Genomic DNA, 25506 nt, shown 5'->3' with positions numbered 1-25506 from the left:
AAATGGCTACTTCACATAAATCAGAAATTCTGACTTCCAAGTATGCATTAGATACTTCTCTGCACTCCACAGCTAAGTTTTAACACAATAAATGTGTCTTCAGATCCATGATTACCTATACAGATGTGCTTGATATGCACAGGATATGGTGTAGCAGAAAAGGAAATACCATCAACAGGTCAACACGTCTATGCAGCATAAGCACTGTTGGTTTTGCTTCCATGATGCATGTGCAGGAGCTGTTGGCCTAATGGAAAATGGTAAAGGCCGTGGAAATATTGCCACAGAGTAGCTCACCATGCTACCATACTTTTTTCTGAGTAAAAAAAAAAAAAACAACAAAAAAAAAAACCCACCCACAACAACAAAGGAAAATTATACAGGACAACACAACCCCAGATGTGCTTCAGTACACTTTGATGCTGATTTGTCTGTTCCATTTAGGCTATGAGTTAGGAACCAGTGAATTCATCATTGGCTCAAATGCAAACAGCTCAAATTTCACAGCGTAATATTTTTGAACAACAGCAGGGAAAAATTTAATGTATTATATTGGCTAAAGGCAGATTATTTTTTGAAAAGCAATGAATATTTGCACAAGTTTGTTAGTGATGAAGCAGGCTTCAGGACTCAAAAAACCTCACAAAAACCAAACATGCATGGAGAGGAAAAAGTGAAATGTGCCCCTAGTAATAAGATTTCCTTGGAAATCATGTTTAGTAGCTAGTCAGAAAGTTTCTCAGGATAGAAATTTATTTATACTTTTGTCTCTGATCCACTGGCAAAGAGTTTATTGAAAGTGCTCCATGAGACTGAAAAAGTTTATTAACATAGGTCTGTGCTTAGCAAACTCGTGCGCATACCAAGCATTGTTATGGAAGAAATCAGCAGAGATTGGGGTTTAGAAGTACTCAATGTTCTTCTTTCTTCACTGAAAATTGCAATTTTTATTTTTGTCAGCCATCTTCTTGGACATGCTGTTGAAAGCTACAGTGGTTTGCTTTCTCACTTCATTTCTACACTACTGTCCATGATTAAAAACAGAGTGCCAATATGCTATTTGATATTTCTGAGAATTTTTTGTTGAATACTACCTTTGCTCAAGAGTTAGTACGTTAATTGTAAATGAAACCAAGTCACTACTAAAATCCCAACTCACCTAAATTGATCAATATGAAAGCAGAGCTCTAAATCTGTTACTGGTTAATACCAAGGGAATGACACAACAAAATTAAGGCACTTCTGTGATATTTGGGCTCCTTATGAGCAGTCATGATATCAGCATCTGAAAAAAGTTTATATAAATCTGGTAATTCTCCTAATTTCCTCTTAGACAAGTTAGTTTCTTTGACTTGACCCCTGGAGTACTCATAGAATAGAATAGAATGGAATAGATATTCAATGGAATAGATATAATCTTTTTATATCCATGAATTCACCAGTGCACCTGTAAGTGGACTTTTAAATATACTCAAGCACATACACTTTTACTGACAGAAAATTTGATACTCAGCCCAAGTCTATTTTCATGTTTACTTTACAGTCAACTGATGATTAAGCTTAAGGCTGAAAGAAAAATAAACAATGGCCAATGATTACCCAATATTTAGTCTTGTAGGAACATCCTGACAGAAAATATAGATATGGCAGAAAATACAGCATGGCAGAATAGTAGACATATTTGACCTTGTCCAGCAAGAGCTGCTTCAGAACATGTCAAAGGGACATGATTATGAGAGACCTTAAGCAGAAAAGGATTTTAGTTTTTTTGGAAGTGAGAGTAGGGAAAAAAGGTGGGGAGGAAGGAGAAGAGATTTATAAATAATTTTTCACAATACTTTTAAATTTTCTAGAATGTCATTTTTTCTGTTTGAATAGAGGTGCCTTTTCTTCATATCCTCTGTAGTACATACTAACTATCCAGCAGAGGTGTAAAATACAGAGGAAAATTTCTTTTGGTTTGTGATATGTATCTGGCAAAAAATTTCTCAGGACAAAGCTCCTCTTCAATGAAAGAATTTATCTAATGAAGAGCTCACAACTCTAACATAAAGCCAATATTTGAGCAGTGGAGCTTTACCATATATGGCTATTAGCTTTTATCTTTGCATATTTCTGCCTCTAGTCCAATGCATCTTTACATTTTTTAACCCCATTTTCAATACCTATACATTAACTGTTTTTTTCCCACGACAGACGATGGCATAGAATAAATTTCAGCTTTTCAGTGAGTTCCTCTGTCACATGTTATTATAGTGCAGCCTGAACATCTCTCACTGTTATAACTAAATGGATTAGGATTAGTAGTCTAAGTAATTGTTAGAAATCACAATTAGTATCTTTGAAGTTTACAGGGGAAGAAGAGCAAGAAAGATCTGCAGTACCTTGTCAGTTCAGTGGAACTCAGTGGAAAAGCAAAAGCAGTGCATTTCTCAAAAAAACTAAAATTCATTTAATACATCTTCATCTTCCCCACTCCCTCAGTATGTTTCAAAACTGAACAAAATCAGTCCCATTAGGTTCTTATAAAATATGTGTGATAGGAACTGAGGTTCTCCAGCAGCATTTTCCCACCTACCTCCATGCTGTCTTTGTAATGATGTAATAATTTATTCTACATACTTCTGATGCCACGCTAGGATTATTTTAAACAGAAAATTTCATCAATGAACCTATTTTAACAAGAATTTTATTGAAAACATACACAAAGTCAACATGTTATTTAGCTTCTGAATGTACATATTAGAGAATATTCATAATAAAGAAGAATATTTTAAGAAAATGGGAAACACAACTGACATGCTGCGGTTTATATTTTACTAAGGCATTTAGGCTTAAGAGCAAGTTATACTGTGTGCGTGTGCATGTGTATTTATATACACAAACATACAAATACACACACAGGTTATGTGATTTGAAACTGTACAATTCTATGCAATTCATTATTTTTTGCCTTTTCTATTTTTAGAACACTAAATAAAGCTTTTATCCAAATGGTAGAAGTTGTTCACAGAACAGCAGTTATAATCTACTCTTCAAGAGTTTGCTTACAATTACAATACTAACGATGCACAAAATACCCCCGAGATCTTCCCGGGAAAGTTCTCTCTTACCAAAATGAGGCTCAAGTAAGAAAAACACTAGTTTGCAAAGGCACCGTGGAGACAGGTTTTAATACATTAAATACAACATGAATCATTCACAATAACAAGTTTAGTGTTTCTGGGAACTTTTGTAAATACAACACAGTTGGTCACACAAAAATGTTTCTGTTGATTTGTCTTGGCAACTCAGATATATCAACAGTGTAACAGCATAACAGCTTTGTTCCCATCTGACAGAAAATAATGGCAGTTCTGCAAGGCAAACGTTAAACCTGACCGTATGTATTTATTAATTCCACAGTGTTTTGACAGATTATAGGGGATGTAACTTAAAGGATGCTGACACGCTCACTGAGGGCTTTCATTTCTGTTTCTTCTAGCTTGGTGTTTTCGTTATGGTTAGCACTTGGACTGATAAGGTGTGCTGGATACTGCAATCCATGTTCTTCTGAATACTGTTCCCACCGGGAGTCATCACTTTCATGGGTGATGTAACGTTCCCCCATTTTACATTCCAGTTCTCTTAAATCTAACCAGGTTTGGTAGTCCTGAAGAAGAAAAACAGTATTACTTTTAGATTTTCTAAAATAAATTCTATTCCCTCAAAGTGCTATTAACTCAGCTATCTAAGGGTCATCCTTATTGCTCTAGAATGGAAAAAAATCTTATATAAATGTGAAATCTGCCTAAAGATATAAATTTTATCTCTAGAGGATTTTCTGATAAATTAATTTTATTGAATTGTCACAAGTACAGTATTGAGCTGTTACAGGTTGTTTTGAAAAATGTACGGATATTTATAGATTGCCATAATATCTAACTGAGGCATGGTGGTAGAGCAATTCCTCCTTCTAGTCACAAGATGAATAAGAAAGAAGAAACATTTTTAAATCATACAAATACATTCTAGTGACCTGTATCAGTCAAGACAGTTAAGTCTGTATCTCACTATAATAATGCAGAACATAAATTCAGCTTGGGCTAGAAAAGTCTCCTTTTCTGAACTTGGGCAATTACTGATTTGCTCAAACATATACACCTAAAGATTAAGGTAGTTTGGAACTCCATGTTGACAGTTAAATGTAAGGCTGGAAGTTAGTTTGAGTCTCATGCTGTTTAGACCATCATGCACTGCAGCCTCTCATCTGTCCAAAGTATGCAAGTTTAATAATTTCTTTTCTTATTCCAACCCAAAGCATGCATGAAGCTGCAGTAATAGAACCAATCCTAGCCCCATGCAGACTAATCTCTCCTCATGATCCTGTATCCAGTTTTCTTTTTTCTCCTTCTCCTTGTCTCAGCCTAAGACACTATCCTAATCACATGGCCAAAGCACCAGAAAGCCCAAACAAAGTAAATGCATAAAGCTTTCATCTTTAGTATCTCATATACTTTGGCCCATTTCTTAGAGTCATCCTCTCAGAGAACACCACTAAGTCTCACTGTCCTGTAAGGAAAAATAACCATTGTCATCTTTCCTTAGCCTGCAAGGCAGGACTCTTGAAGACAGAGGACTCATCCCATCCCTGGTGCTAGAGCTGCTGCTGAACTGCCTCATCTTATTTCACCTCCACTCGCTACTACACAAACAATACAACTGGATCTAGTAGAGAAGGACCTGTCCGGTCATGTGAGACAGCCAGCATCCTTGACCTCAGCCTGGTCCCCAAAGACTCAAGCAAATGCATTCTGCAATGGTTGCCAGGCAGAAGAGCAGTCTTGGAGGAAAAAACTAGTGAGGGACAGGAAATCCGAGAGGAAGAAAGCAAGCTCCTGATAAATGTCCCTGAGGAAGGTGGGGTGCAGCATAGGCAGTTACAGCCCTTTTCCTTCTATACCAGAAGGTCACCATTTACTTTGAGACACAGTATCAGCTATAAGATACCAAAGCAGGACTCGAGTTTTCTGGTTTGGTAAAGATTCCTTTGGGATTGGGGATTATGCATCTGGTCCATGCCATGCCTGCACCATGATTATTTTCCTAGATGCAAACAAAGCTCCATTGGGAGATCTGACAGGCTGATGCATGTGTCTGGCCTCAGCCTGTCCTCATCTCCAGGGAGGGACATAATGCCCTGGCCTGGGTTGCTCCCACACCTCCCTGCTCCTTGGACAGGGATGCTGGAACAGGCCCTGGCTCCTCACTGCTTTGTCTTAGGCCTTAAACTTGCAGTGATTTGGCTACTGCCAGGATAAAAAAAGTTATCATATCATATGGTGAGCACAAGACAGAGACTGCTAGCACCTTAAAAATTCCTTACATCTTAGTTTTTATTTGAAGAATTCAGTTGAATGTGGTTAATGTATTTTCCTGGCAAGCGCACAATTTTCAGTTTTTGTGATGATTGTGAAGCGAAAGCCCATTGAATAATTTTAATAAGAAGTGAATTAGAGTAAACTGCAGGCAATGAGATAATGTAAGTCAAATGACTACAAGGAGTTTTTTTATATACATAATTTTCTAAGTAGACAAAAATAAAATATTTTTAAATATATTTTGACAGCATGAGACTGTTGAGTATTGGACTCTAATACTTCAGAAATGAATGAGAAAGTATAGGTAAATTGGTGAACAAGCATGAGGTTCTAAGGACCTAAAATCATATTCAGGTTAGTAGATTTTCTTAGATTCTACTGTGCTTAAAGATGGAGATTTTTTAATATGTTTAGAGTCCAAACGCAAAAATAAAAACAAGAAATTTGGAGAAATACCTGTAACCATGGGTGGCTTAATGTCTTATCCACACTGTAGCGCTTTCTCATTTTCACTTGCAATAAATTATTTATGAGATCAATAGCTGAAAAGAAATAACATTGGAAAATGTTACTCCAAATGTATTTGTTTCAACTAGAACATGCAAACAGAGAGCTACAAAGACATGGCAGTTGTAAAAAGAGGGCAGTTATTCCTTCTTACTCCAGCTTTTTACAAAATGCAGTCAATGCCAATATACCTGAAGGCACCCATGCAATCCTTCCTGCTGGGATCACAACTGTTTTACTGAACAGTTGCTTGAAAATAATTCAGGATCCTGCTCAAGAGAAAAAAAAACTTCAAGAGAAAAAAACCTCATGTAAGTGAGGTCTATAGTTGTGTGATTTGACACATGGAGGCAACCAAGGCAACCACCAAGCCACAGCTGAAATGCAGGGAGAAGGTTTATTCCATTGCACAGGCACGGGGACACCAGCTGTGCTAGGCTCAGCTCATCCTGGCAGAAGGGGGCACTGCCTGCCCCAACAGATCAAAGGGCTGTGTGCACCCACAGTCCTTCTCGAGGCTGTGCTTCTGTGATCTCTCTCCCAGCACGAGGCTCTAGCCTGTCTGTGAGAGTGTGTTATCTCTACATGCAAATTCTACTTCTCAAAAGAAGCAGAGGATGAGCAACACTAGGCATAATAAATGGAGTTTTTCTATACCAACATTTTTAGAAGCAAGGTGTAAGGTCACTGAGTAAAAATATTCCCACATTGCAAAATTTTCCAGCTTTAACATTTTCCTCCCAAGAACAGTGTTCTTGAGGTACCACAGTAAACAATATATATGTATGTATTTTTCTGAGACTTTCAGTGTCACTTATAACTGACAGCAGCACCTTCCCAGTCCCTGAGTGGAGAAATCAGATTTCATAAATCATCAAGTCCTGCAATACTATTCTTTTGAACTGAGCATTGCTTCTACTTGCTAGTCAACAGTCAGCAGTTTCAGAAAAGTGAGAGAGCATCTTTTACAAATTTAATGACTTCTATGGTTCTGGAGTCATTGATTCACTGAGGTTCACAGAATCACAGAAAGGTTTAGGTTGGAAAGGTCCTTAAAGATCCAAGTCTACTACCATGGGTAGGGAGACCTTCTACTAGCTTGGATTGCTCAGTTGATCTTGAACACTTCCACAGATGCACAACCATGCACAACCTCTCTGAGCAACTTGTCCCACTGTATCATCACCCTCACAGTCAAGAATTTTTTTCCTAATATCCAACCTGTTCCTAATAACCAACCTAAACCTGCCCTCCTTCAGTTAAAAGCAATTACCCTATGTCATATGACTACATGCCCTTGTAAAAGGTCTCTCTTCAGCTCTCTTGTAGCCTGCTTTAGGAATTCAAGGTGCTGTCTCCCCTGGAAACTTCTCTTCGCCAGGCTGAACAAAGCCAACTCTTTCACCCTATAGGAATGTGTGCTGGGGTGCCTGAAGGGATGAGATCCACGAGCATGGATGAGACCAGTGCATGGAACTGCAATGAGTGACCCATTTGGAAAAATCTCTAGAATGAAACTGATATGCAATTACAGAAAAACATTAAAAAAAAAAGAGAGAGAAAAAAAGAAAGAAAAAAAATGAGGCTATAATGAAAGGTTAAATCCCATTAGGTGGTGCTAAATGAGTTCCGGTGGAAAGTTACTGTTATTCCAGTCAGAATAACTGACTAGCCGCAGGGAATGATAATATTCTTGCAATTTTTCCATTTCATCACATTATCCCTTGGCATGTCCAAAGTATGCTGGTTTACATCTTTATTTCTCTGTTTATATCATGGTGACAGGGAAAGATGGTCTTGAAAGTAACACACTCATGGCATCACTGAGGGGCACCAGGTCTGAAACACGTCACATGAATATTGTTGCCAGCTGGGTACTAAAGGAGCTGAATAATCATCTTGTCTGTTTTAAGACTATGAGATAGGACAGAATTCTTTAAACCAATTATCTCTGAGGTTGTATTTTGTACAACAATATGGAAAAGCTTTTCTTTTTTAACAGAAACTTCCTCTCTGCAGGCTTGATTTGCCATCTAGGGTTTTATGTGTGCTTCTGGCATGGGGCAAAGAACAATGAAAACAATAGCCAGGAAAATGGGAATGCACACGGCAGTCTATCTGAATTTATGCAGTTAATTTGACAGACTAGCCTATTCTTGGCAATAGGAGACTATCACTAAAGCAGCCCTGACTTCCTGGTGATGAATACTGTCTTGGAAATCAAAGCAATCATGGAAATGATAGAAAATAAAACTCAGGACTTTTGACAAAGAAAGCATTGCCAGAGGCTCTAAGCCATTCTTTTCCTGGAACAGATGGTCCTAATTTTACTTTTCTATTGTGGACAAACAGATTGTTATCTACTGAGTCTTTTAGTATCAAGTACAGTTAATGCTAAATTCTCTAACTGGTGTTTATTTTGTTCCCTCTCAAAATGCTGGTGAACTGTACATAGGATAAGAAAGTCAGTGGACATCCAATAGGACCATTATTGGCAGATGGCATCATTCTTAAAACTCATTTGTTTTCCAAAATAGTGGGGTTAATAATCTTCTTCCCCTTTATTCATAGGAGACATTCTCAGGTTCCAAGCTATAGGGAACAGATTGGGAAATCAGTCATACACAATGGTTTTGATACCACCTATCAAAAAGTAGTGACCATTGTTTTTACTTGATGTTTCAAAGAGGAAAACATAGTCCCTTACCCACTGCAGTATATATCTGGGTATCAACAAACATCAGCATCTTCTGCAACACTGTATAACTTATCCTGAAATTCAGTAGTATTACAGTAAGATTTCAGTCTGTCTTTTGATCTATAAGCCAGTGCTGAACGTGAATTTAGTAGGGCTACCATTTCTTTATTATTTTCAGTGGTATTTGGGTGTGTATGATCTTCAGAGTTCATTTTTCAATCATTTGCTATGAATCTCAGTTTGGAAAAGAGGTCAAGAACTTGATGAAAGGGTTGATTGTGCTGGTAACTACTGCAATGTAGGTGCACATATCCCAGCTCGTGCCTCAGTAACTGTCAAGTACCTACTGAATGTTCTTCCTGCCACTGAGGGCTGATAATGTCTCTATTACATTCTTTCTGTGCAACCCACTGGAAGAAGATATGACTGTGAGCCTCACAAGTGATGAAATCATACTTAGCTATTCAACCTCCCTTAAGTTACAACAGGACGAGGGGCCCCTTTGCCCCTTTTTTCACTTCAGGACAAGGATGTATTACATGTAATAATTTATTTCTTTTATTCTTGGGGGAAATTACCAATGGCTTGTTGAACAGACCAGAAAGGCACTAGTCTAGAAAAAAAGTCACTAGAGAAGATGCACAAAAAAAGACAGGGAAGAAAACTATGATGAGGGTGAAAAGGCAGTTTCCCTGGATGGTTACAATTGTAAGTACCAAGCAGTTGAGAACAGCTTACACAGATAGTCTGCTTGTTTCACCACTGGAATATTGCTGTCTCTGTAACCAGTTTTGCTGTTTTGATTAGTTTTTCATTTAGAGTTCTTTTTGCCAGGAAAGTTTTGTCTATCCCTTGCCTCTTCAGAAATAAGCACAAATAAATAAATAAGCAGAAATGCAACATGACTACTAGAAGTACACATGAAGTAGATACTCAAACTATCTGATACAATTTTATTTGCTTTATTATTCAAAGTTTTCAAACTTAGATGAAGGAAGAAAACATGAGCTTCAACACCAAAGAGTATTTGCTACTTTTTATCAGGAAATGATGCAATTCAAAAAATCCCACTTGTTAAACCTGTAAGAGTTCTGTCTGAGTAACAGAAGTCAAGATGCAAGTGATAGATACAGGCAGGGCAACAAAAGAACAGTGCAGTGTAAACCAAAGAAGAATCTTGGAAGTTTAATGACATTGTGAATGCTGGAATTCAAATGCTTAAAAGACTTGTGGAAAGTTCACTGGTTTTCTCTGTCTTTAAACTCACAAAACCCCCGTCCTGTTCTGACAGCATCCTGACAGCCACTATCTTACAAAGCTTAGTTGGGCTTCAATGCATGTAAAATGAATGAACAGTAAGATTCATGTTGACTCACTTTCTGAATTTAAAAAAACCCAACAAATCACATAATTTTTTGATGATTAAGTTTTGAGTTGTACTGCTTAAAAACACTGAAGATAAAAATTTGGAAGGCATTAACATTTATTTTAGACATACAACTTCAGGGGGCCAAATCTGGGCATCATCTGTTACAAAATTAAAGATCCTGTCTAGGAAGATAAAGCGGTTTTGAGGAGAGGGTAGTAACTACATCGTATCCTTAAGTATTTTCATGAATTTTTACTGATTTTTTAAAAAAAATCAGATTTCTAAGGTAATCCCCATCAGACATTTTAGGAGCTTTATAAAATTTTATAGTATTCCTCTGTAAAATCTATAATTAAATAAAATCAGAGCATTAAGAAAGACCACCTATGCTCTGCACACAATCTATGGGAATGCACCAGGTTATCACCATTAAGGCAATCTGATTGAAAGTTCTGAGAGGATTATGGAAGTGCTTTTTCTAACACTTTTATGGGCTCCTGTTTACCTTTTCATGGGCTCCTGCTTACCTTCCATGGTAGTGTAAACAGTCAGTTGAGGACTTACAAAGTTCCAGAAGCTGGAGACTTTGTCAAAGGGAACAAACTAACCAACTACTCCAGCAGAATGGGTACTGGCCTTTTAGATAGGTGATCATTCAGCAGAATCCCCAACAGAAAAATTCAAATGCAAAACTTAGAAAGCTCTGTATCCCTTTGATTTTATGAAAGAGGGCTCTTTAGTTTCAATTCACTGGAAAGAACCTCCACAGTCAGGAGGTTCATGACTCTCTACTGCTTATGCAAGTTTATTAATATGGCAAATTATTAATTTAGTGTGGACAAAGACACAATTTTCACTCTAAGTATCAAATTAACACAATAATTACTTTTCACAGGAATGACTGCTTTAACTCAGTTAGGATGTGCCCTGCACATAAATGCAAAAGTTTAAAAAATATCTGAAAAACCCTATTACAAACATACCATTCATTTAGTCCTTCCCTACAGATTTAAACTTTTTACATAAGTTAAAAACAAGAAATTACCTTAACGATATAAAAAAGCAGCCCTAAATTAATGATAAATCTATAACTGATTAAGACTTTTTGAAGTACACCTAGAATACTACCTACCCTTACTGCCATTATTTTTACAAATTTAAGCTGCTTCCACTAATACAGGAGGTTCAAGACTTCCTAGACCCTGGATTTTTCTAAGAATAGGTTAATTGATTAGAGGTCATCATTATTGTAATTTTTTCATACACACAAATCCCTTTCCTGCTGCTAGTCAATACAGCTTTGTTGACAAGTGCTCCAGTGTACATGCAGTTATTTTAATTTAAAATGATCTTCTGCTGGCTGAGATTTTCAGGCACATAGATTCAGCTGTACTCTCAAAAGAAATCCTTGGCAATTCTAAGCTGTACCCTACAAATGATGTTTCCTAATACTAATTTATCCAAGCAAATGTGTAAGTAGAGCCAAGACCTCCTTTTTAAAAGCTATCTAAAGATTTACAGAGGCAGAGAGCATCTTTGAGCTATAACATGCACTGACCTCCTCATACTCAATGCTCACTCATTCATGTGACTTTCTCATTAATGTGTGAAGCACTCAGAGTTTCTATTCACATTATGTTGGAAGACGTATAAATAAATACTGACTCAAAGGCAGCTGTGGTATTTATATATGACTACAAAGCACTGGAACAGGGACATGAGGATCAAATTTAATGCATGATAGGAATGGCATTGTTTCTTCCCACGTTATTTTAATAATATTAAGTAATGTGAAGCACCTAATCAGCGATGTGTGTTGTACATCACACAGCCCATCAGGTTAGTAGCAACAGCTGTGGTGGTGGTAGCTGATGAAGAATGAATTATAAATAAAATGTTTTATGAAAATATAACAGCAGAATGAAACACACTATGAGTAATTCCAGTCTTGACATTGCACATTTTAGGACTGTAGAGTTCAAAAGAATAGCTACCACAGTGAAGACATAGTACATAAAATATACTAACAGGTAGAGAGAAAAAAATCCATCATGAAATTCTATCTTTACATTTAGCAGTATTTATTTCTTGTATCATGTAGCTAAGTAAAAATAAAACTCCTGAGATGATGCAAATTTGGTAGAGGTAGACTGGAAGGTCAAAACTGGAAACAAACAGTAAAGGTGTTGAAAATAGGTTCCATGTTTGAGACATGTGAAATTTAAAGCGATAAAATAGGTAGGAATTCTACAAGTAGAGTCCTCTACATCAGTATTTAGCTAAATGCCACAATGAAGACTGAATTAAGTTCAAATTGTCATACAGCAATTTAATGAATTTAGAAATGTAGCCTGGCTTGACAAACATTGAAGAGAGAGCAGAAATAGACTGGGCAATGAACATCTACCACAAAAACTACCTATCCCCAGTAATGTGTTACAATCCTACTTAGACATCAAAAAACACAATGAGATTCTGGGATGTGTTCTTTTGAGAGAGTGAAGTTACTGGGAAAAATGCAGGCACTTAAGTAAAAATCAGAACTCTCTATGGAGAAATCTGAGACCTACAAAATTGAAAGGTCTTGATTTTCTTAAGTTACATTTTCATGGGTAAAAGGAAGGACAAAGCATTACACAAAAAAGCTAAATTTCTCATCAGAGAGAGTTGATTAAATTAGACCAGGTGTTATGACATCAGACAGACATATTACGGAAAGAGAGGACTCAGTGAATTACTAGACCATAGAAATGACTGGCAGAGAAGACAACTGTTGATGGTGAGTTAAAAACATTAAGCACTCAGAAAATATTATCTTCAAATAAGTTCTGTCTTTTGTCTTGGCTTGTGATTGCAGATTTTAAGAATTGCTATAAAATGCTATATAAAAAGTTACTGTCAAGAAAATTAGCATAGATCAGAATATCACCCAATATGACACACTTTTCCTCCAAAATACAACTTATCTCCATGTGTCTTCTTCTGAATCTGTTAGACTTTAAGTATGCAGTTTAAATTGTTATGGGTCATGTGTTTGTTATAAAACTATCACCTCATCAGTGCAATTGCAAATTTGAAAAGCCAATTTTACTTAAAGACCAGTAATTGACTAAGTGACATATATTGGGAATATTAAGGTTACTTTACCATTGTTGTTACTTTTACAGACACATTGTTTACATATGGTAAGTTTCAGTTTTTTTCTTTTAAAGTTTTGCTACCCTCTGCCTTCTAGCTCACAAATTAATATGCTGTTGTTTACAAAGTATCAGGAAAAGAACGTAGTGTGCACTAAAACCAAAGTGGTGCTAAACACAGCATAATTCACTCCAACTGCTGCACTACCTATTGAATTCAAAGAAATATATGCTTTTCCCTCTCTGAGTACAACAAAAACAGAAGATGGCAACAACTAAGTTTAGCTGTTCCTAAACTTTTTACATGAGCAGTGGTCTGAAGAGAGCACTGGAATAGCTACAGTTCAAGTTCCTTCATAAAACCTTTAAAATAATCTGTGTTTGTCCCCTAAATGATTCAATCATTTGTCGTATTAATTAACATGGCACTGTTCAGAACTGTAATCCAGATCAGATGGGTTAGGACACCAGGACAGGTTTGCATTTTAACCATGCTGCACTGTCGCACTATCAGAGGTAACAGAAACTGGATGGAGCCAGCAGGTCCATAGGGGCAGCTCCCCTCACAAGCTGTGCAGGAGAGTGGAGCTGGACATGAGAAACCACATTCCTTTATTTCCCCTGTGTAATATAGAATTTGAGCACTAAAAATCAGCTTTATCAAGTAATATTTGGATAGAGATCTAGACTTCATCTCCCTCTGTTAGACATAATGGAATCTCTTCAGACATTTTCAAAGTTTTCATTTAGCACAATAGAGTGGTTCATCACCTAGCAATCCAAAACATGTAATAAAATCACAATGTATAAGCAGATTGTAATTTAGTAATTTGTTAAAGTGTGTTTCCCTCTCTTCTGCATGCTTGCAGCCTGGTATCCATCAAATCTTAATGAAGGCTGTGATTCTACAAATGGAGAGATAACACCCAAGTAGGTGAGTTTTCTGTAGGTGCTCTACTGAATCTTCACCTCTGAGTGCAAAAATTGATCTTCTGTCTACCACAGTAGAAACTTGTGGGAGACAATTTCTTGCAGCTTCCCCTGTGTTGATTGCTGTTTGCTTATCTCTAGCGACAGATAAAGCATTGCTGCCAACAGATTCTGTCAGCTTACATATCAAAGTGTGTGGAGGTTCAGGAGAACTTCAGTGTGTAATTGTGCAGATTTATAGCTTTTTTTTCTCCAACAGATTTCAAACTTCATCTGCCACTGAGATAAAATAACAAACAATGCTCTCAGAGCATTTCTGAAGAGAATCTCACATGGCTGTAATATATATTATAGTAAGCATTAGGCACACTGCTCTAAACTATGCTCAAGACGTATGTTAAAAATATCACCTGAAAACCAGAAAAACAGTACTGTAAATACCAGAAATTATAAATGCTAATATTGTAATTCAGTTTGGCACATTTTACAATTTTAGAAAAGGACATAAGTCTGATGCTTATAGTGTTTCTCTGCTTTAAGACTTATAATCCTGCAGAATTCCAAACTAAAAAAAAAAAAAAATCCCAAATAAAATCAAATTGCCTGAAAATGTCATGTACGTGAAAATTTCAGTGAAACCAGAAGTGTTTTTTTTTTTTTTTTAATGCCCTGCTTAGTTGTGTTTAGACACATTTTTAATGGAACTAATTTACCTTCATTAAAGATGTTCCTAGTGAACTAGTCACACTGTTCTTTTGTTTTTTTATCAGAGGTCTTTGATACCATTGACCAGAACTCAAGTTTCAAAGGTCTCACATTATCTCCAAGCGTTTTCCCCCTGCACAAAGTCTCTTGTATGACATTTCTCACACTGTTCCTGAAATCTCATCTACAGAATTGTTCACTTTTATCTTCTCCACACAAAGATATCAGAGGACAGCATCCAGTTGAAACCAAACTCAATTACTGGAACAAGTAGAACAAGAAACAGACTGCAGATGCAATAGAGCTAAATGATGAGGTACATAAATGAATATACACAAGACCAATTACAGCAGCTTAAGCTCCCCACAGATTCTATAGCAATCTCATCTGTAGGTGGTTATGTGCCTCCTTCAACACCTCCTGGAGTGATCCCATCCCAGGAGAGTATGCCATATGCAGTCTATACGTGCTCTGTAGGAAATGTCTAAAGCAGCTGATAGCACAAAACAGACACATTACATTACTGAATTATTTTTTTAATTCTGTTACGTACAGGAAAAAATCTAAAAGCAAAATACATCCACTCTTTTGAGCACTTAAATAAGAACAGCCAGAAACAGGTATTACCTTCAAGAGAAATTTCCTTCCATGGATTAGGTGGATACATGAAAGCAGCATTCTGGATTTGGTCATGTATGTCTTCATCTTCATTGAATGGAAAGGTTCCACTGAGGCTTACATAAATGATGACACCCACTGACCACATGTCCAGAGATCTGTTATAGCCTTTGTTTCTCAGAACCTCTGGAGCAAGGTAGGCTGGTGTTCCTACAACTGAACGCCTAAATGATTTCTCTCCAATGATTCGGGCAAAGCCAAAATCACAGAGTTTTACCTGTTTAATGAAAAATGCTATAGTAAGACATACATCATTTTTATTATCAAATACATAGTTGGGGAACTTTTATCATCAACTAATAGCAAGGTGCATCTCTACTGTTCCTTCAAGGGTACTTTTTTTTAAACTCCTCTTTGAGAGGAATATTCTTCCACTGAAACAGTATGGAATACCAGTCCATAGTATCTCTTTTGTTCCTTCATTCCATGAATAAAACACGGTGGTGGATAGACTCAACAGCTCAGGTTTGTGATGAAAGCAGTAATAAATAGTAATACTTTTCATTCATAGCATAGGAACACATTTTACCTATGGCTATTTCCTAAAACAAGCAACTTGACAAAATTTACTTCTTAAACTTCCACTTTTATTTTACTGTGAATCTAGTTATACTCTGTCTCAGCAAACTTCCTTGTCTGAGTTCTACAAAGTAACAGATTAAGCAGCTTGAAAATTCTCACTTACAACAACTCAGTACAGATCCCTCCCTTCCAATTACTGATACTGATATTATCTAAAAATTGTCAATAGTACTCATTTTGAATATGGGTGACTGAGGGAATTTATAGATGAACTCTGCAGACTGAAGGTAACAGAAGCTGATAAAAACACCTTTTAAAGAGAAATATAAGCAGTCAATGTATATTTAAATATCCTGTGATCTCCATGGCATTTAAATGTATGGAATTAAAGAAGAACCTCTTGTTCTTCATGAGCCCTATCCAAACTTTCAGAAAAATAACTTTCTTTCTGGAGCAAATTAACCAGCCAAGTAACTTGTGCTTAATGGTGAGCAAATTAGAAATGATCACACAAGCAGCTATATCACACTTGAAAATCCAGTTCAATATTTCAGTTATATCTAGTTCAACAAATGACAAGAATCAAGGATTTTCAAATGTAACTTCTTCATGAAGTAGTTTGAATAAGTGATCAACTTTTTCTTACCTAAAAATTCTGTGCAGACAGGTTACATAAACACTTATTAATTACCACAATTTATCTTAAGAAAGGGCATTTTCTACTTGCCTGTGGGAAAGGATCAGCTGATGCCAATAACACATTTTCTGGTTTGAGGTCACAATGAACAATATTTTTGAAATGAAGATGTCTTAAAGCAACAAGGATCTGTGAATAAACAAATCAAATTATGGTTGTTTGTTTTATATTGTTTGAACAGTATCAGTGACCAGAGAAGCAAAGACTGGTGTGAAGAAAAACAATTCAACAAGAATGTACCTTTTACAAGAATGTCAACACTGGGGAAAAAAAACCAAAAAACCAACAAAAACCAAAATGCTGTGCCTCAAGTTTTCTTGACGTTTCACTGCATCAAATATTTTCCCTCTCCAAGAGTTTACACTATAAACATCTTTTAAAAAAAACCTGGGTTCTAGGTATTTGTTTACTTTTTTTGTGCATGAAATCTTTGAATGTAGTAACATTTGCAGAATGACCTTTCATATCTAGATTCAACTAAAAACATTTCACAGAAATATTATATGATCCAATTGAAGTGTTTTCTTGATGACAGAAAGAATGGAGAGTGTTGGATGTATTTCTGTTCTGTTACATACAGATAAATATAGTGACAGTGTGACAGATATCCATCTTTTTTGTGTGGCTTTAAGTCAACTCCTTGTGTTTGGTCAGGGGCTGACAGAATGTGCCACTGCAGTGGAGCAGTGAGCGGTGAGGAGGCTGAATGAACCTGTGAACAGAAGAAATCAAATTCTAAAGCTGGTGACAGTTTTGCCCATTAAAGCCTGGAAACCAGGAAACCTGATAAGTTCTACAACAAAAAAGGAATTTATAATAATAAACACCATAATACTGTTGCTCCTGCTACTTTCCTTTTTCCAGACTGCTGAAACATGGGCTTTTCTGACAGTGAGGTGGCTCACTACCAATGTGTGTATCTAAATTTAAACTAGTATTTTGGTCAACCAAAGAAGCAGTATGATAACAATACAGGAATATAACAACAGGAAGCTCAAATGAATCCCATACCAAATTGTTAATAGAAGTAATAATGGAATCCAGACTCAGACACAGGTAGCACTGAGATCCAATCTCAGCACAGAAAATAGGTTTAACAGTGCATAGTATGAACTGCAGTGGTTTGATATCAGGCAGTTCAAGAGGCTCAAATTTATTTTTGTGGTTTTCCAACGGTTTGCTTTTACTGCTTTGCTTTCTTGTGCTTAATCCTTCCATCATATGAGAAACTCTAGTTGATGTCCCCTCCATCCAGCAGCCAACAGCTCTACATGTGTCCAGTTTTAAGTCCTCTGAATTGTTTACTATCTCTAATATAGATGGTAAGGTAAAGTAATGCAAAGAAAGCTGGTTTACCACTCCTGTTTTACTCAGATTTTTGTAAACCAATCAGGTAAATTATGTCAAAAGGAAAACATAAGAAACATAATGATAATAGTGATAATAACTGACCTCAAATCTCCTTCCAGGTCTATAATTAATTTCTTACCTGAGTAATTAAAAACTTAGTTATTCTCTCTGGCAATCTGCCCTTTTCACTTGACAAAATCATCTCCAGCATGTCTCCATGGAGTTTTTCCATAACAACAAAGACTCTCTCTGGCGTCTCAAACATACACTCCAGATTTACAACCCCAGGATGATGAAGATTCTGTTAAAGATAAATATAGCACTAGATTTCTCAATATGATAAATAGCTTTTATCATTGCATATTCAGACTTCACACCCCCACCTAAACCAGACAATGCTTCAGTATTTCATATTTAAACTGTCCCTGTAGGCAACAGGGACAAAATTTCTAGGGGAAGTACAGGAGAATGTATGAATTTCATATTTGTTTAACATACATTTTCCTTATTGGGTCTGGTGCTTAAAACTGCAGAAATTGTTACTCCTTGTGTGACATTGCTGAGACATTTGGTTTGGCTTTTTATGGAAAATATGCAGCAAAAATAATATCTTTGCAAAGACACTAGTGATTATAAATTAAAATTATTATATTATTATCTGGTATTTACAGAAATAAATAATTGAGCTAATACAGTAAAAAAGAACAGAAAAGTACCTGTAAAATGGCAACTTCATTACGAAGTTGACTTTCCTGTTTAGTTGGAAATCTTAGTTTATCAATTATTTTAATGGCAACATCTCTTCCAGTTTTGCGATGCTTTCCTGCATTAGTAAAACAAAAGCTCTCTATCAATGAACATGATTAATTATGAAAAGTGTTCCCTTCTCATGGGTTGTACAAATGGCCATAACCAAGTAATCCTCAGAGCTGGTTTGCTGATAAGACATTAAAAGTTTTCTGTTGTTTCTCTTCTTTCTACCCTTTGACAATACAACTTGCTATCACCTGACAAAGCCATTTAAACATGTAGGAAACAAACATATGAGAAAGTTAGCTCTGCATTTCAACAGTATAGATGCAAAGTTAATTTTCTCATATATGTGTTAGCTGCAGCTACATTCTGTGCAACTGGCTGGTTGTAGGCTTAGTCCTTCACTGGAAGCTCCACACTAGCAAATAATGAAATATGTGATAGCCTTTAGGCATGTTAGTGCATGTCCCAGGTTTATCAGAGAGTCAGAGATACCTCTGTGAGAAATTTGTTGTTAGTTCTCACTTCACTGTGTCAAACAACAACTGTACCTAAATACAGCCCCCTAAAATACTGCAGAAAACGGAGAGAGGAAAAATTAATAGGAAAATAAAAAGATATACAATTCTAACAAGCTACAGAAGAAACAATTAAAAAATGCCTCACTGAAATATGTAAAGAAACACAAGGAGAATAATATTTTTTTCATGTATTACAGTTCTCAAAAAGAAGAGCTTTATTAGAACTCACAGAGAATATGAAGCTATTGATAGACACTGACCCACCACTGGGCAGAAAACTTCAATCTACAAAATGACTTCATCAACACAAAATATAAACATATATTTTGTTGAACATATACGTCTTAAATGAAACAACAAACAAGTAATTTCTGCAACAAAACATTTCAGAATCCACGTATTTTCGCCATTCAAGAAAATTTTTATCTTAAGCACAATTGTACAACAGACCAAAGCCTTACCTCCATAAACAATTCCAAACTGTCCTGATCCCAATACTTCATCTGGGAATATCTGGTATACAGTGCTAATATCCTGTTTATACAAACAACAGATATTAAGCCCTAAGAATATGGAAAGAAAATTTGTATTTCATTTGCTTTTTCTAGTGGGAAGTAGCTTTTAGTAGAGTATATCTTAAAATACGTTATCAGCCAAAAATTTCTGGTGTGTTTTCTTACAAGCCATAGTAACTCTAATTGCTGTAAAAGCTGATGAATCTTCAACAGTTTCACTGAGAGGGGTAAAATATTCCATTTGTGCCAGAGAGGCAGTCTCATGTCTCACTATCTCTTAGTGCTGTAACACAAGCTAAAGCACAAGCTGTTAGCAGATTCATTTGGGAGACTCAAACATCAAATCTTGCAGCTCAGTTTTATTTTCCTGATATTTAACCAGCAGCATATACAACAGAGTAAAAGCGTGTCTAATTCATAATAAAGGCTGTCTTACTTTTTGTTAGGAAACAAATGGACACATCCCTAGGAGGAAATCTTTTTGCAATCTGTTTCTGACAACTACCAGAGCTGTCCCAAAGCTTTTTCTGGCTGCAGGGAGTATCTATTTTTTCCATCTGCCATGAGAGAGAAAGCAAGCAGTGTGACTGCTTAACTTGACCACATGACCTCTGTCTAACTGTCCTAGAGTAAAAGAAACCCAGAATTCTCTATGTATGTGTTTTGATATATGCAACTCTTCCTTTGGCTAGAGTTTCATCTTCGTACAACAAAGAATATCTGATCTCTCAGTTATGACAGGAAATGGTATATTTATCAAGGTTTGTGGTCCGTTTTAAAAGTTCAGTTGACAAATTCCATGAACTAGTAATTTCTACACCTGGCCTTTCCATTTGGTAATTAACATTCTACACAGACCCACAGTTAAAGCCTGTGAAATTACCCATACATAATTCTTGCATCTAGAGAAAAGATGCCACAAAGATGTTTTTTGTCAAAAGGTAAAAAAGCTAATTGTTTGTTAATTTCTTCAAAGTAAGTGAGAGATGGCTGATGGGAGCTCCCCTAACACTCCTCTTGAAAAGCAGATCAATGACTTTGCCAGCTTAATCATAGCATGTCTAGCACCAGCATCAAGAGAACACTCACCACGTTTTCTTGGACTTGGCAGTTTGACACAGAAATACTGATGGATATATCCCCTGGGGAAGAAATCAAAATATACTTTAGATTGCTGTGCTTTTAGTTCAAACATGTAGTAATAGGAAATGACATTCATATTACATCAGTATCTACTGACAGCTCTAGAAACTGGACCAATTAGGTCAGCTCGTTTGTCTACCAGCTAATATAAAATTATACGAGCCCACAAACACATGAATTTAACAACAGCTTTGCAGTGTAGGGAAAAACCATAATTATACAATTCATTAATATTTTTTTAATAGTGAAGTCTCATAATAAGCTTCTTATTGCTTTTCCCCATTCTATTTTGAGGCTTTGTATCTCACCGAAGTAACAACTGCAACTAAACTGGTTTTATTTAGTGATTTAATTTAGGGATTTAATAATAATTTTGATTTATTTAGTCGCCTACAACATATTTGATGCTATTCAGATGAAGGCAAACACACATTCAAATTAGGCAGCATACTGTTACAAGTAATACACATTTCAACTGGCTTAACAGACATTATTAAAACTTAAAAAACAAAACAGACATAATGGAAAGAAAACCTTCCACCTGCGTTGTAATACAAGAAAACAGCAGATCCAACTTCTATCAATGTGGAGCTTAGGATGGTATAAGCATGTCATAAGCATTTGAACTGCAAATTTACTGAGGCAAATTTCAGAATATGCCTACTGCTAGCTGCATTACACAAAGACAACACTTTGGGAAGGAAAGCATGCTTCTTTGGAGCACAGTCACTTCTGTCTCCTACTTCTGTGTAGAATCCCATTCATGCTGACTTTCCATTTGTTTAAGTAAAAATTTTGAAACAGTATCCCCTACTATAAGGCCTATACTACACACTGAAGACACTTGCTACTACCCATCAGCACTAATCCTATTTGCTGTAAGTAACATGAGTAACATAGCCTATTCCCTTCCCTTAGGAAGACTGCTTCTGGCATAGAATGTTTCAGTTATGGAGGGGTTTTTAATCATTGCCAGTTTGTTTTCAAATACATGTGTTTACATGAAAAAACACATGGAACGAGGTAAGTCTTAGACTTTGAGCAAAAGAAAGAAAGTTGCTGTCATTCTCATTGTCCACAAGAAATTGCTCTAAAGGTCTCAAACAACCTTAATTTTTGCACATATAACCCAAAGATAGCTACTAACTTGTAAATAAATTTTTCAAACTTCCCAAGAGGGACATAAGACAGCTGTCATGCCCAGTCCAGTATTTTATGTGATTTGTTTAGCTATACTGGACTCAAACCAGGGGCACTGGGCAACTAGTCTGATGGAAATGACATCCAGAATTTGACACCATTTTATACAAGATCCCACTTGAGAAAGCAAAGGATATTGCTGATCTAATCTGATATGTGAGCTTTTGTGCCTGGAGATGCAATGCCACAGCCTGTTGTATTACTTGGTTTCCGAAGGGCTTGTGGTCTCATTAGCATTTTGTGCTGCATTAATAGCATCCAGATGTCAAGTGCTAAAGTGGGTGTATATTGCAACAAAAGGTCTAATCCAAATTATGTAGACATATCCAAATTCTCTTTACACTCACTAGGCTGAACAGAAGTACAGAGCAGCCACAGCAGCACATGGCTAGTAGTGAGGAATTGCTTGCTATGTGCTACTTTATTATCAGTACCCAAGACAGATTTTAAACTGGTCTCATATTTGGTTTACATAAACTGTCACCTTTGCTAAGAATTACACAAAGGTATGTAAATTGGAAGCTAAGATATATTCAGTCCTTTTGGTCCTGGATAACACACATGCCTTGTGCCTAGAATAGCTGTTGTTCACACTGGAGCTTTTTTTGTCTCAGCATGGGACAATGTTTGAGGCAGCTGTACAGCCAAAAATGATGAAAAGGAGCACATCTTCTGTGCTGCAATGACCCAAAGAGTGAAGAGCTGCTTCTGCTGACAGCTAGAAACATAAATTACAGTCAGGATAGGAAAAAAATCTATTAGTTCTGAAGTGGAGCTCAGAAAATTTCATCCCTCTGCACAGCGAGGCTATTCCTCACACCAACAACATAAATTTTAATTAGAAGCCTTACTAATTTCATAACTATCTGCTTACTAAAATATCTGCATCTTGTATATCATTACAGATGTCCTACTGTAAACTGAAAACACATGGATGAGAAACTGGTGGTGGTTAAAATAATATGGAAGACAAGTGACAAGTCATGACAGAATAGCCTTTACCAGCTGTGCAATACATCCCTTCAATGTGTGCAGAAGACTGAGCAATGCCATTTGAGAGGTGATTCTCCTTATCAGAAATGGAGGAAACAAACAGACTTACTGTGCAGGCTGGCTCCTGAGCCAGTGGATGCCCCTTTAGGGATGACTGGCATCAGGGCATGCTGTATTGCCATCTCCCACATTCGTGCCACATCAATGCCAACGCCACTGCTGATAACGCTGTTATTCAGTGGAACGCTTGAGAGGTTGTCTATGTTTTCTCCAACATAATAGACTATATTTGCTGTGCTTATTTCAAAACAATGAGGATTGGCTCCTTGAGGCAGCAAAGTGAAAGTTTTTGCAGGTTCCAGAGACAAAATTTCAGACAATGGGATTTCCTAAAATGAAAAAAAGTATTTTACTTTCTGTGCAAAGATTACGAACACAAAGAACTTCCGCATGAGCTTTATTTGATTAGTTTATGATATCAGTTGTTGCTTCTTGTACAAACAAAAAGCCTCTTGTAACCTGAAACTCTGTGACACAGATGACTGTTGATGGTAAAATACTAAATGTTTCTCTCCAGGACTAAATAGAACTTTAATTATTTAACTGAACTTATCAAAGAGAGTAGTGAGGTACCTGCAGAGAAAAAGCAGAGCCATCCATATATCAAGAAAACTCCATTAGAAAATAAAACCTTGTTGACTTCTCATACAAAAACTTCTCATTTCCACAACACACATCTTATAGGTCCTCATGAGCGGACACCTTTCTGATCAGAGATTGTTTTTGAAAAGCAGAACATACATATGCAGCTTAAAAAATGAAAAAATAAAAAAAACCCCAAACCTAAATAGAAGGTACACTATTATTGCACTTTTAGTAAGCATCAATTTAGAAATTTAGTCCTTATATTCTGCTGGTATTCAAGAGGTTGACAAATATTCCTTACTTTGTAATATTTGCTTCCGGTATCATTTTGAAAAAGTGTAATGCATTTGCTGTCCAGCCTCCAGTAGTGTCGCTTTCTCTGCAGTGAAAAACAAGTAAATTAATGAAATGTTCATTTTGCAAAAGCACCACTGCCAAAATGTTTTCTTAATTTGAAGAGATGTACCGTGAACGATAAAGACCCAATTACTATTACAAGATTTTAATGAAAAATTGTAATTGAATTTAGAATTTATAGACCTCTTATTACGCTCTGCTATTTCATGAATAGTTCTGTTAAAATTGTACAAGTTTTAAAAATTTAAAATATCATTTTGATGTCTGCATTACATTCAGCACAATTTGCTGACATTCGTGACCCTAAAGCAATTGAAATTTCTTTTTTTATCCCTTATAACACCCCAGTTCACTTTTGAAGATCACATACTGAAGGCTTTATTCATTTTTTCAGCAGGTTGAAATGAAAATAGCCTTTTTCTACACTAAATCTACTTTACAAAAGTCTCAATTCAACTGGCAGTAAGGTATCAGGGAAAGTGCAGCTGGAAGGTACAGCTACTCTACAGAACCCCTTAACATTATGTTTCACTTCCTTAAGAATGATTTTACATTTGGCTGCTTATGATAATGCAACAGATATATTCAGATGGGTTTTGCATGTTGTAACAGTCTCCTGGTCTTGCAAGCCGTGCCAGTCCTAGTTATGATAAGTATTTAGGAATCATAAAAATTGCAAAAAATGCCTTACATGAGTGAATGTAAATTATCAGAGTATTGTTAGAATTTTATTCTATACTATAACATAAGATTTACTGGAAGACATGTCTTCTGTAACAATTCTTACCAGTGTGTCCTTGCTTGTATAGTGAACCATCCAACCCTCCTTCATTACTGTGCTACTTCTCCTTTTTGTGTGCTTCACAGACTGTACCACTCTCATTAATGGGATATTGTTGCTGGTTGAAGGGCTTAAGAATAAATCATTAAAGGTTTTTAAAAAGAAGATAACTTTGAACAAAAAGAAAAAAAAATCTTTAAAATCAGAATACATAGAAAATATCCACATTTATTTTTATCTTTGTTAGTAGATGTGGTTTGTACACTATTATGTTTTGTCATTCCAAGTATCTTGAGATTACAAAGAAAAAAGGTTGTAATGTGACACCAAAGGAATGTCAGAGAGCTTCTGAAGGCTTACATACACTATTCCAAAAATATTTCTAAAGATGAGCTAAGAAAATGGGCAAATTACTAGGGCCTTAGCTAGGCTGTGGGAGCTATTGCTCAAGCTTGTGCTATGCATGATTCAGGGCAATACTTGATCTTGAATCTCTCATAACCTACGGAGACACTGTCCATCAGATTACTGTCCTGTGATCTTGCTTGGGCTCAAACACACAATGGAGTGATGCCAGTTTACAGAATAGAAAACGTGTCAGCTGCCCAGCTGCACACACCCTGACCAGGCAGAGAATCTGCTGGA

General features: G+C 36.3%; 1 protein-coding gene across 2 annotated transcripts in view; it reads right to left on the bottom strand.

Moving 5' to 3' along the window:
* Window positions 1–2671: 2671 nt before the first annotated feature.
* PRKD1 (protein kinase D1) overlaps window positions 2672–25506 on the bottom strand; it is a 114865-nt gene continuing 92030 nt past the window's right edge. For both annotated transcript variants that reach the window (XM_039705290.1, XM_039705291.1), the window contains 11 exons: window positions 24868–24991; window positions 24025–24102; window positions 23188–23467; window positions 20832–20884; window positions 19689–19761; window positions 18670–18776; window positions 18093–18254; window positions 16634–16732; window positions 15334–15601; window positions 5817–5902; window positions 2672–3652 (listed from right to left, as the gene is read on the bottom strand). In XM_039705290.1, coding sequence (XP_039561224.1) covers window positions 3434–3652; window positions 5817–5902; window positions 15334–15601; window positions 16634–16732; window positions 18093–18254; window positions 18670–18776; window positions 19689–19761; window positions 20832–20884; window positions 23188–23467; window positions 24025–24102; window positions 24868–24991 — 1549 coding nt within the window. In that variant the 3' untranslated portion in view covers window positions 2672–3433. The remainder of the gene's footprint in view (window positions 3653–5816; window positions 5903–15333; window positions 15602–16633; window positions 16733–18092; window positions 18255–18669; window positions 18777–19688; window positions 19762–20831; window positions 20885–23187; window positions 23468–24024; window positions 24103–24867; window positions 24992–25506) is intronic.

This window comes from Passer montanus, unplaced genomic scaffold (assembly GCF_014805655.1).
Source record: "Passer montanus isolate IOZ18808 unplaced genomic scaffold, ASM1480565v1 scaffold18, whole genome shotgun sequence".
Classification (NCBI taxonomy): Eukaryota; Metazoa; Chordata; class Aves; order Passeriformes; family Passeridae; genus Passer; species Passer montanus.
The sequence above is the reverse complement of the archived record's forward strand: the minus strand, read 5'-3'. Positions and strand labels throughout refer to the sequence as shown.